The 16,820-nt window shown below is 41.9% G+C and overlaps 1 protein-coding gene across 3 annotated transcripts; it reads left to right on the forward strand.

The window, feature by feature from the left end:
• The first annotated feature begins 611 nt into the window (after positions 1 to 611).
• Positions 612 to 15,809, forward strand: LOC137276835 (solute carrier organic anion transporter family member 2A1-like). 3 transcript variants are annotated; one of them, XM_067808480.1, is made up of 12 exons: positions 612 to 669; positions 2,630 to 2,726; positions 5,518 to 5,623; positions 7,115 to 7,675; positions 8,231 to 8,317; positions 9,485 to 9,646; positions 10,363 to 10,527; positions 11,614 to 11,803; positions 12,557 to 12,677; positions 13,712 to 13,866; positions 14,388 to 14,452; positions 14,671 to 15,809. In XM_067808480.1, the coding sequence occupies exons 3-12, from the start codon at positions 5,545 to 5,547 to the stop codon at positions 14,940 to 14,942; spliced, it is 1,857 nt and encodes a 618-aa protein (XP_067664581.1). In that variant the 5' UTR covers positions 612 to 669; positions 2,630 to 2,726; positions 5,518 to 5,544; the 3' UTR covers positions 14,943 to 15,809. The 3 variants fall into 3 exon arrangements, with proteins under 3 accessions (XP_067664581.1, XP_067664582.1, XP_067664584.1); XM_067808481.1 differs by lacking the exon at positions 612 to 669 and adding an exon at positions 1,899 to 1,927; XM_067808483.1 differs by lacking the exons at positions 612 to 669; positions 2,630 to 2,726 and adding an exon at positions 4,704 to 4,971.
• Positions 15,810 to 16,820: the final 1,011 nt, after the last annotated feature.

Below are 16,820 nucleotides of genomic sequence, written 5' to 3' on the forward strand. Positions count from 1 at the left end.
TAGCATTATACCGGAGAAATCATAACAGTTAAAAACTAATTTTGAAAAATATTTGAAATTGTATATACCAATACGCGTTTCTTTTGTTTGGAGAGTATATTATTATTCCCATTTCAGTATTGAACCGAATAGATTTAAATTGAATTGACTTTCAACATCGATATGCTTTAAATATAGACAGTTTTCGCACCCTGTCTTTATCCAACTTCGGTTAACTCGACGTCATGCATATGGTTCCGATGGTTTCTAATAAAGAATCCTTTAACTGTAAATGTGTAACTTTAAATAGGTCAGTTTCAAAATGAAATGGTAGTTGAAACTACCGTAAGACGTCCATGATATCATTTTGCAAAAGGCAAAGTAAAAACAGCTTTGTTCATGAAAGTGAGCATACATCAATTTTTTTATATTTAATATGTTTAGTATCTATGCATGTTGTTTGTATTACACAAAATGTCACCAGTGACAACAGTCATGGTTCTTGCACACTGACTAAACAGTCATGTCTTGACGATTACTGTATGCACGGCTAGGCGTGCGTTAATTATGCACGTGTCGACATGAGGTACGCGGTAAAATGTATGCATTGCTATGAGTCGGAATATGAATTACCTCGATATACAACAGGGATTTATTCGGTCGGGCAGGTTGTCGCTTACTATACAAAATGTGAGTAACTTAAATTCACAGATTTGTGTCAAGGTATGTGTTATACAGTTGATACCATGTCGTTATTCAAGTCATATCTCAACTTTGTAGCTTAATATGTAGACACCAAAGTGATTGCTACATTGATTCATTGGTTGCACTGACTGCATTGATTATGCAGCATACACGGGTGGTCTGACTGTATAATTTGCTGAGGTCACATTGACCCCATTGACATAAAGCAGTGATCACCGATACAATGAACGCACTGGTTACTCACTTTACGTTGGTTGTTCTCTTTAAACTGGTTGCTCAGTTTACACTGGCTGTTCAATCTACACAGGTGGTTTAGTTTCATCTCTTTCATCTGAATGCTATGCTTATGCAGTTGCCACTGACTGCACTGGTGGTGTAGTCTACACTGGTTGCACTGACTGCATGGTGGTGTAGTCCACACTGGTTGCACTGACTGCTCTGGTGGTGTAGTCTACACTGGTTGCACTGACTGCTCTGGTGGTGTAGTCTACACTGGTTGCACCGACTGCTCTGGTGGTGTAATCTACACTGGTTGCACTGACTGCTCTGGTGGTGTAGTCCACACTGGTTGCACCGACTGCTCTGGTGGTGTAGTCCACACTGGTTGCACTGACTGCTCTGGTTGTGTAGTCTACACTGGTTGCCACTGACTGCTCTGGTGGTGTAGTCTACACTGGTTGCACTGACTGCTCTGGTGGTGTAGTCTACACTTGTTGAACTGACTGCTCTGGTGGTGTAGTCTACACTGGTTGCACTGACTGCTCTGGTGGTGTAGTCTACACTTGTTGAACTGACTGCTCTGGTGGTGTAGTCTACACTGGTTGCACCGACTGCTCTGGTGGTGTAGTCTACACTTGTTGAACTGACTGCTCTGGTGGTGTAGTCTACACTGGTTGCACCGACTGCTCTGGTGGTGTAGTCTACACTGGTTGCACCGACTGCTCTGGTGGTGTAGTCTACACTTGTTGAACTGAATCCCCTGGTTGTGTAGCCGACACTGGTTGAACTGAATGCTCTGATTGTGTAGCCGACACTTGTTGCACTGAACGTTCTGGTTGTGTAGGTGACACTGGTTGCACTGACTGTCTGGTTGTTTGCACTAGATGTACTTGACGGAGAGTAACAATGTTTTGAGATGTGTCCCACCTGGACTGTGGGTTCATGTGTGTTGCCTGGAGTAGGTCATTTTATAGGGCGGTATCCGAAAGCGCCCAAACATTTCCACGCGTCCTGTGAGGAAAACGTGAGTAGATTACCTCTCACAGTTGTAGCTGCACGCCGATTAAAGCATTATTTTTATAAATATGGCTTCAATACACATGCGTGCGCAGGGGCGAATACAGCTATTTGTGAAAGGGGGAGTGTGTGTGTGTGTGTGTGTGTGTGTGTGCGCGCAATGGTCATTCCACCACCCGGTGGAGGGGTTCTGAAGTACGAAGTCAGTATTCATCGAATTCGCTGACGTAGCAAAGGGTTAGGGGCAAACTATGTGTTTTCTGATAGGGATGGGGATGCGGTGGGGATGCGGGTTGGGGTGGGGTTGAGTTTAGCGAAGTATAGGGTGATATGTATGTCGGGGTGAGGGTGGGGGCGGGGGTGGGTGATAGAGCAGGCTGCGCTGTGGCGAGTGATGTGTTTTATGGAGACAAGACATTTTATCATCTTTAAGTGCGAAACAGAATACGTAATAGACACAAATGTGTTAAAGTCATCCTGCAGGAATATATTAGGATCCAAAAATATTTTTACCACCAGTGCTTCCAATATATACGTAATTACATATTTTATCATTATTTACCACGCTGCCTATTCACCTCGCTTTACACAGCCTTCAATAAAGCATCACATTGTATGAGCTGAATATAAATAATAGCAATTATAAACCCATAGTCATTTATATGCGTATACCACTGTATACTATAGAATGTATCACATTTCTCCACAGAAGAACAGCTGTTGATCAGTAACCGGGTTTCTCTCAAATCAGGATTAGCTGTTACAGCGGACGAGAACGAAGACCTACGTGGTATTCTTCCCATGAGGTAAACCTAGCCAGTCAGCTGATCCATTTAGGTTTGGCTTGTGCTTATTCTGTAATGTTTCATAAGTAATTAAGCACAGTTTTTGAACCCAGACGATTTCCTGAAGGGGATGCCCTTCACGTTCATGAGGTAATCGGACAGGAGTTTCTAGTCTACAACACATGTCAAATGGGTGTGCAATATGGTTGTCAAGTATTACCGGTTCATCCGAGTTTTTTCGCAAGATTTGGCTCATGAGGACGGACGTTCTGACCTCTAGCCCTGTGTTTGAAGTGTCTTTGACAGCTGGACAGCGCCAGTCATTCCCGTGTTTTCGTGTGATGAGTCTCCCGTGCAACGGGCCGGGATATCACGTGGACAGGATGATGCAGTGTTATGGATTTGGAGTTACATGTGTGACGGGGCAACAGTAACCGTTAACCGCAGTGAACCGTTATAACCACCAACAGGCACAAGAGTGAACGTTATATCCGCCAACAGATACAACACTTAAAACCAGTCATAAGGATTATCATCGCCAACAGCAAAACGTTATAACCGCCAACAGGCACAAAAGTAAACGTTATATCCGCCAACAGATACAACACTTATAACCAGTTATGAGGATTATCAACGAATCCGGCTAAAGACACGGCAGTGAAGCGCTATATGGTTAACAGATACAACAGAGAACAGTTATAGCTGTCAACAGATACAAAGAGCAGGGGACCGTTATTACGTCAACAGATATAACAAGGACAGTTATAACATTGAACGTTCATTACAAAGTACATGTCATAGTGACAGTGTCGGTTATAAAAATTTGATAGTTGTACGAATGATCGGTCATTTTCCGTCTTTTCTATCACTCCGAAAAGCTTACACAGGAAATGTCCTTTTATGTGAATAAATATAACAAGGAAAAGCTATTACGGCGAACAACTACAGATAACAACCAGTATCCTCAGCTGTTACAACAGCAAAGATATAAAATAATGGGTGACTAATGCAGAGAGCTATTACAGCAGTTAATAGCAATCAGAATCAACTGCCATGACAGTAAATAACAAACAGCTACTAGGGTGAAGAACTACTATGTAAACACTGAACAACCACCACGGTGAAGACCTACTATGTAACCACTGAACACCCACTACTGTGAAGACCTACTATGTAAACACTGCACAACCACCACGGTGAAGACCTACTATGTAAACACTGAACAACCACCACGGTGAAGACCTACTATGTAAACACTGCACAACCACCACGGTGAAGACCTACTATGTAAACACTGAACAACCACCACGGTGAAGGTCTACTGCATAAACACTGAACATCCACTACGCTGAACGCCTACTGCATAAACACTGAACACCCACCACGGTGAAGGTCTACTATGTAACCACTGAACATCCACTACGCTGAACGCCTACTGCATAAACACTGAACACCCACCACGGTGAAGGTCTACTGCATAACCACTGAACACCCACTACGCTGAACGCCTACTGCATAAACACTGAACACCCACCACGGTGAAGGTCTACTGCATAACCACTGAACACCCACTACGCGGAACGCCTACTGCATAAACACTGAACACCCACCACGGTGAAGGTCTACTATGTAACCACTGAACATCCACTACGCTGAACGCCTACTGCATAAACACTGAACACCCACCACGGTGAAGGCCTACTGCATAACCACTGAACACCCACTACGCTGAACGCCTACTGCATAAACACTGAACACCCACCACGGTGAAGACCTACTAAGCAAACGCTAAACACCCACCACGGTGAAGAGCTACTGCGCGTACGCTAAACAGCCACTAGGGTGAAGAGCTACTACGTATTTGCTGAACAAGCACGACGACGAGGAGCTACGAGCCTGAACAGTCACTTTGGTAAAGTACTATACGAGCTACTAATTTGAACAGCCACTACGGAGAGGAGCTACTACATATACGCTGAACAGATACCACGGTGAAGAGCTAAACCGTGCACGCTGAAAAAAACAGCGCGGTTAACAGGATGTACGCTGAACAGCCACTACGGTGAAGAACTACTTCGCTAAACAGCCAATACGGAAAGGAGCTACTACGGTGGAAACCAATACAGTGAAGAGCTACTACGGTGGAAGCCAATACGGTGAAGAGCTACTATGGTGGAGGCCAATACGGTGAAGAGCTACGACGGTGGAAGCCAATACGGTGAAGAGCTACTACGGTGAAAAGTTACTACGCTGAACAGACACTACGGTGAGGAGCTACTAGAGAGAGCGATCATATCGTCGTCAGCAGCTGTAACAGTGAACAGCGATTACACCGAAAAAGTGTTACTGTTCACAAGTGAACAGGTATCATGTTTTAAGACTTCACTAGCGTTTATCTGTGAAGATGTATTCGCACTGAGGTATGTGTCCAGCATATGTTTCCATCTATCCGAGCTGTCTCCTTATGTACTAATATATGAATAATTACTCCACTTCCATTTGCACAAGAGGGCGGTGGGGTAGCCGCGTGGATAAAGAGTTCACTCGTCACACCGAAGGCCGGGGTTCGATTCCCCATATAGGCACAATGTGTGAAAGTCATTTCTGATGTACCCCGTCCTGATATTGCTGGAATATTGCTTAAAGCGGCGTGAAACGAAACTCACTTCTAAAATGACCGTGGCGATGTCTTAAATAATGTCCATTACAGTCACCATATTGAATACACTGAATCAAATTTTCCCGAGTGTGTTTAAATGAGGACTTATTTGCATTTATGACAATGCATAACATTCTCCGTCTATTTCACCAGGGGTAACTGGAAAGGCTGTGAGGCAGAATGGATTTTGACATGTTTTCGGGGGCGCTGTTTCCTGGGTTCTTTCCAGTCACGTCATCGACAAATCTAAACTTTCAAGGTACAGTACTCAGATTGTCCGCCTTTCAGATGTACCCAACATTACCGTTGGAATAAATACGGTAATATACACTGACGACAGACACATGTAATATTAATTATTAGCTTTTTATAGTGTATCCGATCGTAAATAGACACACAAATATATAATGAGTCTATGACAATTGAACACTCGCTATTGTTAATTCGCGGATATTAAATTTTCTTCAAAATTGTATTTTTAATGTTCAATTTCAAGCAAACAGCTACATGAATATAGTATTCGAGGATGTTCGTTACATTTTTCAATCCAGTGGTCATACATGGTGTGTTTATGTAAATTAACTCCCCGAAGTAACTTCAAAGTTTTGAAAACTCAAGTGGGCTGCCCATTTATATTATAGTGTCTCTTGAACCACCAACAAACATGAAACTAGATTTGCTTAGAGCCATGGTTACGGAATTAAGTACAGTGCAGAAAGAAAACAAGATCCTGAGAGGGAACATTGGCGTCTTTATCGTGATGCCAACTTTATCAGATTGCTTTGCGGCTTTGACAACGTTAGAAATTCTGCTAAACTGAAGTATGTGATATAGGGATGTCTGGGTCGTGTTCTTTAAGCGACTTTAGAGTGCGTGCTTGTTGGGCTGCTACTAGTTACCAGTCTGGGCCACGTTCCTCAAAGCGATCGTAGACTATTTTAACTTGTCATGGGTTACGAAAGTCGCAGCGCTAACTTCGCTTTGTTGTACATGACCCTGTACTGTACCTTAAACATCCGGAGTGAGTGGGTGAATATTTTTACGCCGCTTTGAGCAATATTCCAGCAATATCACCGCGGGGAACACCAGAGATGGGTTTGACACCAAACATACGGAACAATGAATGGACAGGACATACTATTCTATGAAAACGATGCCATGTTATGCCTTTGGCTGCAGGTCACATCGACGCACATGTGATATATGTGGTCTCACCTTGGCAAGTGAATTTGCTGTTCACCCTACAGAAAATGGGTGCCCGGTGGGATAAGTCAATAGTTGTAATCTTCTAGAGCCTCACCCGGTTATCCGGGCAATAATGAAGAGGCTGCGCTTGATGTTGGTGTGGATGTGCTGCAATATACATGGACTAATTATTATAAATATCAGGATAATAAATTCATAAATGAAGTATTTCATAGTTAATTACACCTGTCGCAATACAACTTTAAATGACCGCGGCTTGACATAAAAATTGGTCATCTTACGTCTTAAAGGTCCGGTAAGTTTGATGTTTTCTCGAAGTGTGAGTTAATATGAACTATTCAAGTTAACATGATGGTATTCCTGAAAGATACTTTCTATCGTACAAAAACGAAAACTGAAAACCAAAGACAACGTGACCATATCCAAAGTAAGACTCCGTACTATCCCCCAGCAGGCATGTACAAAGACAACTGTGCACAACCACGCCATTGACCCAGAAATGACATAGCGACGAAACGTAATTGAGACATTGTCTGTCTTTCAGTGAGGACGGCAACGATATCTCACCACCCCCGTCGACGTCTCCCACTGATCCTGTTTGTCCTTGCATTTGGCGTTGTCTGTCTATTCTGTGAGATACTCAGGGCCTATATTATTTCCCAGGCACTTCCCATAGAACAACACTTCAATACCCATCTCATCGTCTTTGAGGACATTGGCTATCTTACTACCATATTGTTTATTGGAGTCTATGGTTGCGCTGGAATTTCAAATATTCCACGTTTCATAGGAACAAGTGTTGTCATGTACGCTAGCTTTGGGTCATTTTTCGGTGTGTTTTACTTATTCCTCCCTGTTATTGGCGACGACGTCGGCCACGACACGACATTTCACAATGCGAGCATATGTTTGCCTGACCAGCCTAACAACACAACGTGTAATCAAGATGGCCGCCTGCCCGGAACCGGAAGTAGTGTGTGGGTCATTGTCGTCTTCGCCGTGATGATGATGGTACAGGGTGCATTTCAGCCGGTTAGGTATATTCTCGGTTGCCCTTTCATTGAAAATGATGTACCAAACAAGATCCACGGCAATCTCTATAACGGTAAGGACCGTCACAGCATACGTATTGTGACTGTATTAATCGTTGTTTACCAGCACACACCCAACATTATTCATCGCTTCTTGTATATAGAACCGTCATAGCATATACATGTATATATAATCCCTTAATGACGAAGTTAATATTGGGTTTTGACAATCGCGTCTAGTTGAACCTTGTTGATAATGCACAATATTCGTAATAAAAGACGCCGTGTAACAGCTTGTAATCTAATTTATGATTTGGTGCAATGGCATGGAATGTTTGCCAATTAATTTTTTTTTCCAAGTGTTGGAATTTGACGATTTAAAATGAAATTGTAGCATGACCTTTCGCTTACTCTCTGTAATAGATGTATACTTGACAAAAATAGTCAGGGATATATGTAAATTTTGAAATCATTAATAGTGATATATTTATTTATTGATACACTGAGAGGATATCAATCATAAAAATACCAATATCCCTGACTTATTTTGTCCAGTATATTCCTGTACAGGCAGGTAACCGTTATTGTTCGTGTGTGGGAGTATTCTCAACATTAATTGTCCTTTGTAGGGCTAATACTTATGGTGAATTTCTTTGGGCGTCCATTGGCCTATGTCTGTGCAGTACTCTACAGCACTGCGTCGATGGACAACGCAGGTACGCATAGAGAATGTTGAGCCAATTAGAACTAGGAATTATCTATACCTCATATGACCTAGATCAGTAGGTTAACTCCAACATGATAATTACTGATGAACTTTCGGGCATTGGGTAGCATTGTTGAAACAATTCCGCTTCGTATCTTACCACTTCGATTTTTACCACAGCGCGTAACTCAAATACTTCAAGAATACACCGTCTCCTTTTCCCTGTCGATGTTGCGAGTCTCAGAAACATTAGGATGCTTAAATGTCGATACTGACAGTCAATCGGAACTTCATCTCATTTTCGATATTGATAGCGCCGTACAATCGGAACTTCATTTCATTTTCGATATTGATAGCACCGTACATTCGGAACTTCATTTCATTTTCGAGATACAGAAATGAGGTATGCATATTTCCTCGCGGCTGAGTAGCTTTTAGAATATTCATCTCATACAATCTTCAGTGGAGGTGCCCACCAATCTACTCAGAGAGACGTCATGTGTCAGAATAATTGGTTTCATTTTAATGAGATTCGGGGCTTGAATACCACAATGAAAAACAAACATATCTGTGAAACGTTTTTCTGCATTTATTAGCAGCAGAATCGCTCCCGTTTCCAATTGCACATGTGTTTTGTCATTTTACCATAACAGGTAAAAGCACTATCGTTTCACTGGGTTGTCTGGTCCATCGATGAGTCGGTTAGTTTTCATGTCGTCGACATATGGCAGGACAGTTGTTATTTTACGTAAGGTCAAGAATAATTACTTTTTTTATACAACCTAAGTGAGTGAGTGATAGCAGAATGGGCTTCGCACGTAGTACCGATATATGGATCTTCGGCGTGACGAGCGAACGTTTTAACCTCTCGGCTACCCCACAAACTGTAAGAATGTCTGGTGCTAATGATAGTGGTTAGCATGCTTACCAACGAGCACAACTTGTGGCATCAGTTACTTTGATATTTCTTCTGATATTCAGATTATGAAATCGACCTGATGACTTGTTATTTTCTTGCATTGGCGTTTCTGTTTACGATAAATGCTCATATATCAGTTTCTGATATAAAATATTTGTCATATTTCATTTTCACAGCCCACAAGTCAACCCAAACGAACGTTTAAACTATCGTGACTCTCATATATGTTTCTTTGATGTTCCGCCGTTTTTCCTGCAGAGGAACCCAAACGTCTTGCCGACCCGTCGTGGGTAGGAGCATGGTGGATTGGGACACTAACGGTAGCATCAGCCGCACCCCTTTGCATCAGCACCTGGGGCAGGAAGCCGCTGCCGGGGCACCCCTGTACGGCAGGACTGACACTTTGGGAAAAGCTCAAAGGTGAGGGAATTACAGAGATCTATTGGAGATACCATAGATCCTGGAAGGGACCTTTTGCCCTAGGTGATGAAGTCAAACGAAAACCAATCGCGACTATTGTACAAATGATCACAAAGTTGCATTACTGCAGTTGTAAGGTGAGTAAATTTTGGCACTTATCTGCGTGTATGTGGGACATGTCCATCCCAGGATGCCATTGAAAATAGATGAAAACAAAATTTGTATCATTTTAGTAAGCAGGTTATGAATTATTGTAAAATGAAAGGAATTGTGTCCTATAAAACGAATACATTTGCCCCATTAGTCGGTTTTCCCATGCCCCTAAACCCCAGTTTATATCTGTCCCCTGTACTCACTGCCTATCTATGACTCTTCTCTACCCCTGGCTATTGATCTCCGCATCTTCCATGCACTCTCTACCTACCCCTGACTCTACTCTACCCCTGGCTATTGATCTCTGTATCTTCCTTGTACTCTCTACCTATCTATGACTCTTCTTTACCCCTGCCTATTGATCTCTGTGTTTTCCTTGTACTCTCTACCAACCTCTGACTCTTCTCTAACCCTGCCTATTGATCTCCGTATCTTCCTTGTACTCTCTACCTAACTCTGACTCTTCTCTACCCCTGCCTATTGATCTCTGCATCTACCTTGTACTCTCTACCTACCACTGTCTCTGGACGTAAGCAGTGTGATAGGGTTCTTTCGGTTGACAGATCTCCCCAGATGCGTCTGTCTGTTGCTAAGCAACTGTGTCTTTGTGACCATGCTTATTGGCATCAGTTGTGGTGCCATGTTCCTGATGCGGTCTATGGACTATGAAGCTCAGTACATTGATGCCCAGTTTCATGTGTCGGCACGCCCGGCCTATCTCATCACAGGTGAGCACCACATTTAGTTTATAGCTTTCTTCTGAAAAGTGAAGAGGCGTCTTGGAATCTTCTTGAGAGTTCGAATCCCAGATGCCCGGTGCCATTCTCGATCTATGTGCTATGTTATTTTGTTGATATGTTTATATAAGTTCCTTGTCTTTATTATACATTCAGTGCAACCTAGAAAACTGGATGTTCTTCTGTTCAGATATGCTCTGCCAAAAAGTGGAAATGCAAAAGTGTAATTTTCAGATGCATGCTTCATGTATCATAATGAACTGTTCAATTAGGCACAAATCATTATCATTGTCATTGATCTGGGGTTAGCTTGGCGCAAATGAAACAATCGAATGTCCAAGTGAAGATCATCTGCCCTCAATATCTTGTATGGCCTTCATGAAATTCAGAACTGCTCGTTATCTTCGCCTCATGAAACCAATCATAATACGAATTGTGGTCTGGGGAATGTTCACCCACTCCTCTTTTTGTGCTTGGAACCGTCGGAGGTTCTGTGGCTGTCGCTGACGTAAAATATTCGATTGAGGCTGCCATGGCAGTACATAGGTGTCGTGGTCCCTCAAAAGACTGCTGTAGGCCACGTGTTAGGGTGAGCCTTACGTTGAAAAAGACGGTATGGGAGAATACAGACCACATCATTACGCTTTCAACCACAAATCCATCCTCTTCTTGTATGCAGCTTACGTGCAGTCGCAACTTCCTGTGTGCGACTAACGGGATCGTGTGGTCAGACTCGCTGACTTAGTTAATGCAGTGTAGCCCAGTTTCCTAAATCGATGCTCATGCTATAAATCACAGGGTTGTCTGGTCCAGACCAGATTATTAACAAATAATATATAGCTTGAACATATAGCTCAGTGTAGCGTTAGGTTGGTTGGTTGTTCAACGCAGCACTCATCAATATTCCAGCTATGTGAGATCGTTTTGTAAATAATCGGGTCAGAGTCGGCAATCCAGTGATCAACAACATGAGCGTCGATCTATACAACTGGGCATCATTAGACAACAAACACAGGTATACATTCCAACTGACTAGGTTGTTGAACTTAAGGTGAATCATTTTAATTCCCTTTCCAGCGGTCAAGTTCCTGTTTGTATTGATAGTGGGTGCAATAGGCGGCGCTGTAATCCCAGCATATCTCAGACTGAACAACAAGGGCTGTCTGAAGTTTGCAACTGTCGCTATGACAACAGCACTGTTAACATTCGCGCTTCAGCTATTACTTAGATGCAACAACCCGGATATCGGGGGACTTGGTGAGCCGAGGTAACGATCCCAAAATACATTTAGACGCGACAATGAATTTATTATGGACTTGTCAACGTACTTCATTTACGTTGAGATCTGTCAAACAACACACGACAGAATGTCACTGCTACGTGTACTCTGTAAGGTCATAAAACAGCCTGTTACGAATCGCACATATGTGAGAGAGATATTTTCAGACCAATTTTCAAATTGAATAAACGTTACGGCTGTTCTGTAACACTGGACAATCTTCTGGTATGAAAATGTTTCCAGTAATTCTACTTTGATGCAGCCATGGTTAAGATGGTAGCTCCTGTCTGTGTAGGGCCATCTTACTAGATGAGATGTTACTTATTAATACAACGGACCAACACAGCAGAAATTGATGAAATCTCGAACGAGTTACACACCCAGATTCGAATTGCTCTTCAGCAGCCCAGCGACTAAAGGGAGCGGAAGGCCAGGCTTGTTGACTTCTTTGACGCGTAATCTCAGTTGCGTTGATCAAAGCTCATGCTGTTGATCATTGGGTTATCTGCCCAGACGCGATTGTTTACAGACCGCCGCCATATAGCTGTAATACTGCTAGGGCTGCATTAATCAACAACCAACACAATCAGTCACTAAATAAAATCATAGTCGGTTGACTAAAAGCTTAAATCATTCTTTGATAATATTGAGTGTGTGATCCAATAGCCTATCTCTGTGCAACACGATAACTTAAAGCCCCTTCGGATATTTTGTAGTTGTTGATGATTTGTATCATCATAGGCTCCGAAGCTCTTCCGCCGATTGTACGTGTGACGTCACTGAATATTCTCCCCTGTGTGGCGAGGATGGTCAAAGCTACATCTCCCCTTGTTATGCAGGCTGCACCGATCAAACAGGCACAGTATGTACATATGTTCATGTACTGTTATCTCCTGCTCGTTGTATATACGGTCTGACAGTACACTTTCATTTTCAACATTAGCCAGGCTGTTAATTATACCTGCAGTTACCATGATTGGACACACACACACAATCACGCACGCACGCACGCACACAAAAGCTTAATGTCTGTCATCACCTACCGACTAGGGTGTAGTTGTACAAAGCGGTTTTAGACCTAAGGAGATAGTAACATCCATACCTTAACATGGACTTAGTGCTAAGGTTGTTTATGCACCCTGCGTTTGTTTCTCTTTAATGGGAGAATTGTATGGAAACTCATCAGTGCCACAATCAAAAACATATCACGATGATACTAACATTTGCATTGCTTATACTTTCGACTATCATACATGCAAATGAAAAGTTACTTTTGTGAATGTTCATATAGTACCTCAATAAATCAAGGATGAAAGTTAAATCAGGGGCCATTATTTATTAAACCAGAGGAAATGTGAAACAGAAGTATCAGATTATGTTTTCTACTTCGAAGATCATAACATCATAAACATAACCTTAATTTTGAGATCTTTGTTATTTTGGTGACAGTATCTCCTGTATGCATGTAAATAGAAGATGAAATTAATTCTTTTTACTGTGGCACTGATATAGTTCCATAGAATTTTATAATCAGTCGTTATGACATCAGTATATTATCTGTCTATCTATCTATCTATCTATCTATCTATCCACTTACCTCCCTCCCTCCCTCCCTCCCTCCCTCCCTCCCTCCCTACCTACCTACCTACCTACCTACCTACCTCCCTACCTACCTACCTACCTACCTACCTTCCTATCATTCAGGTGATGATACACGTACATTATATTTTTCTAAAGACTTACAGGAAGGACGTTTTGTTTTGTTGACAATTTTATCAGTAACGCAAGTTTTGATTAATTTCAACACTGTCTTCCACTTGCCATTCTGTTTGTCTTGTCGGGTTTGAGATATTAAATTTTAATATATCAGTTTAGTGACATGTATTCTCTTCTCAGGCGTACACTGGATGTGTTGGTATCCCTGGGGGTGAAGGCGTGGCTGGTCTCTGCCCCAGAGAGTGTCCCTACCTGTGGCACTATATAGCAGCGGATATCGTGTCCGGCCTTTGTGCAATGGCGTCCTGTGTTGCAGTCGTACTGACGATAATAAGGTGAGAGAAAGTCAATAAAGCAAATAAAAAACAAAACAAAGTAGAAGATGCACATATTTTCATAGAAAGGTGAGAAATTGTTAACTTGTTTGGGGTTTTGTTTTGAAATATCTCAGACATACCAGATAATTCGAAAATATTCGAGTCAAACCAAAGTTTGATGTCATTAGCATCGTTAGTACGCTGACCTGGAAGTTACGAACACCTGGTGCATGCGCTGGATACCTTAAACATACAGAGAAATGAAGAATACCGAAAATATGGCACTGTGAATCATTTGAAACTTGCATTCATCACCGAGAGTGAACACTCGACCAATCTTGCATGGCGATCAGAAACATTAACAACGACAAAGTACTGACCTGGAATTTAGACGCGTGACACAAATTTTTCACCCTTTACTTGCCATATGTATATTGAAGGTGCGTGACAAACTGTCCTTGTCCCTTTTGTTTCCATCCTACAATACTAAATGCGGCGTTAAACTAAACCCACTCACTCACTCAATCCGTACATTTCAGGAGTGTGACTGCAACAAGGAGAACAATGGCCCTAGCTCTAACGGGCTTTTCTTGTGGGCTAGGCGGTAGGTTCTTGGTGATGCAATTTATTTGACTTCACTTTAAAAAGCTGACATCACTGAACAGAAATACATTTATCATTCTTATAAGGTATTTTGCAAATACGAACGTGACGAAGTAAGGAATAATATTCTCGTCATCATTTATCAATTAGCTGAATTTTATGTATATGTATATTTTTACATATTTTGTATGTATTCATACCTTTCTTTTCAAATTCCAGCATGGCTTTCATCTGCAGTCGCTTACAGATCAGTGGTTGACAGCTCCTGTAGAATCAGGAGTAGAGATCGGTCATGCGGTCAAACTGGCGCATGCGCATTGTATGACCTGCCCTCACTAAGGACCAGTGAAAAAGGATTAGGCCTCTGTATGCAAGGCTGCACCCTGTTCATGTTTACCATCGCCTTTCTGCTGCACAGGTCAGCTGCTGACCATAGTCCAGAAAAAGACCCAAGGGATGAGGACCCGAATGTTGAACCAGTTGACCTTTGAAGTCTATCATATGACGTTCATCGCGCATGCTTGATACACTTTAATGTGACCATAAAGATGATTGGCTGAAGCGGCCATGACCTAATGTGACTGATCTTCTGTGTGTACCATGACTCCTTCGGCGTTTGGAAATACGCAAAGTGTTGTCATATGGATACTTTGGACGAAATGTAATTTGAACGTACACGCTTGTGGGTGTATCTGACTACCAGGGACACAGTATTTGCTATGGTTGAAAGACCAACTTTTGCGATTATCGATGTTAATTTAACCCACGTTGGTTGGTTTTGCATATTGCGACTATATCGAAACGATATTTACTGTTACCCAACGTATCCTCCACCTCAACAACAACAATCCCACACACATTAGTTTTTACACATCACATATACACCAGAGTGCTATAACTATGTTTGAGTGCCACATGAATGAGCTTGCAAAATATCTATTTAAATGTTTAAAGAGTAGACATATTTGCCTGAACGATCCTCCTTCTTTCCACTTGCCTTTATTTGTCAGTGCGCTTCTTTATGTTACATTTCACTCGCGTTGTTTATATATATATTTTACGGGCTCTTTGGTCATCGAGCGACAAGAGTTATGCCCCTTTGACTGACTGGGAAGCATATTTTTACCTGTTGCCATTTCATGTTCCCGTTACGTGAAACGAAATTGTTTTTATGTTATTGTTGTATGTTAGGTTATTACTTTGTTATATGCAGGAGGCGTTCTACTACCCTACTACATTATTCATATTCAAATTATCCAGATTCTTAAGATTATTATTCCGGGTTAATCATATATGCAGAAGACTGTACGTGTCATTCATGTCCACATACTGAAGGAATAAAGAATATATGTACAGTAGCAATGTGTCACACTGACCCACATCCCACTCCTTGTTGTCATCGCTGCTTGAGAAGTAGTATATATATATATATATATATAATATATATATATATATAATATATATATATATTGTAGTTCCCCAAATTAATGTTCGAGTGACACAAAGAAACCACCCTTAGACTAACAGCTAGTCTCTGAAATGAACATATTTTACTGAAAAAATGTTCATAGTGAAAATAAATAATATAATGAAATGGAGCCCTGAGACTTTCTTCATTTTCAGCCTGAAGCTATGGAAATCTAGACTTGCCACATTTTCTAGACTTGCGTGGGCTTTCCTGGATATATATACTTCAGGGTCTGTACGATATACTAGATCACCCTAACAGTTAAGTGGAACGGGCCTCTCACGGTTAACAGACGCCATGTCAACACCAGGACCGTAGAGTTTGGGTCTGTAAAATACAAAAAGTTAATTACAACGATGCATGTTTGCAGACTGATCTGTAGTTATGGTCGTCTTGGGGTGAGTGAGTGAATATTGTTTTACATCGCTTTTGGCAATATTCCAACAAAAACACTGCGGGGGATATCAGAAATGGGCTTCGCACATTGTACCCACGTGGAGATTCGGACTCGAGCGAACGCTTTAACCACTAGGGAGCCATGTGGTAGCTTTAGCGGTTAAAGCGTTTGCTCTTCACGCCGCAGACCCAGGTTCGATTCCCCACATTGGTGCAATGTGTGAAGCCCATTTCTGATATCCCCCTTAGTGATATTGCGGGAATACTGCCAAGAGCCTGCGTAAAAACATACTCACTCATTCATGCGCATTCTGTTTTATTGCCACAATCTGGAATGACATCAAACGCCATCGCACCAGACCATCACCTTCATTTCATCATCAACAGCATGGGACTCGGGTTCTCGCCGTCAATACAAGTGTGTGGTGGAAAATCAAATTTCAAATAATTTATCTTGAGTGTCACTGCGAAAAAAACCCCAGCATTATTCAGCAGGATAGTCCAA

The sequence above is a fragment of the Haliotis asinina genome, chromosome 3 (genome assembly GCF_037392515.1).
Source record: "Haliotis asinina isolate JCU_RB_2024 chromosome 3, JCU_Hal_asi_v2, whole genome shotgun sequence".
Classification (NCBI taxonomy): domain Eukaryota; kingdom Metazoa; phylum Mollusca; class Gastropoda; order Lepetellida; family Haliotidae; genus Haliotis; species Haliotis asinina.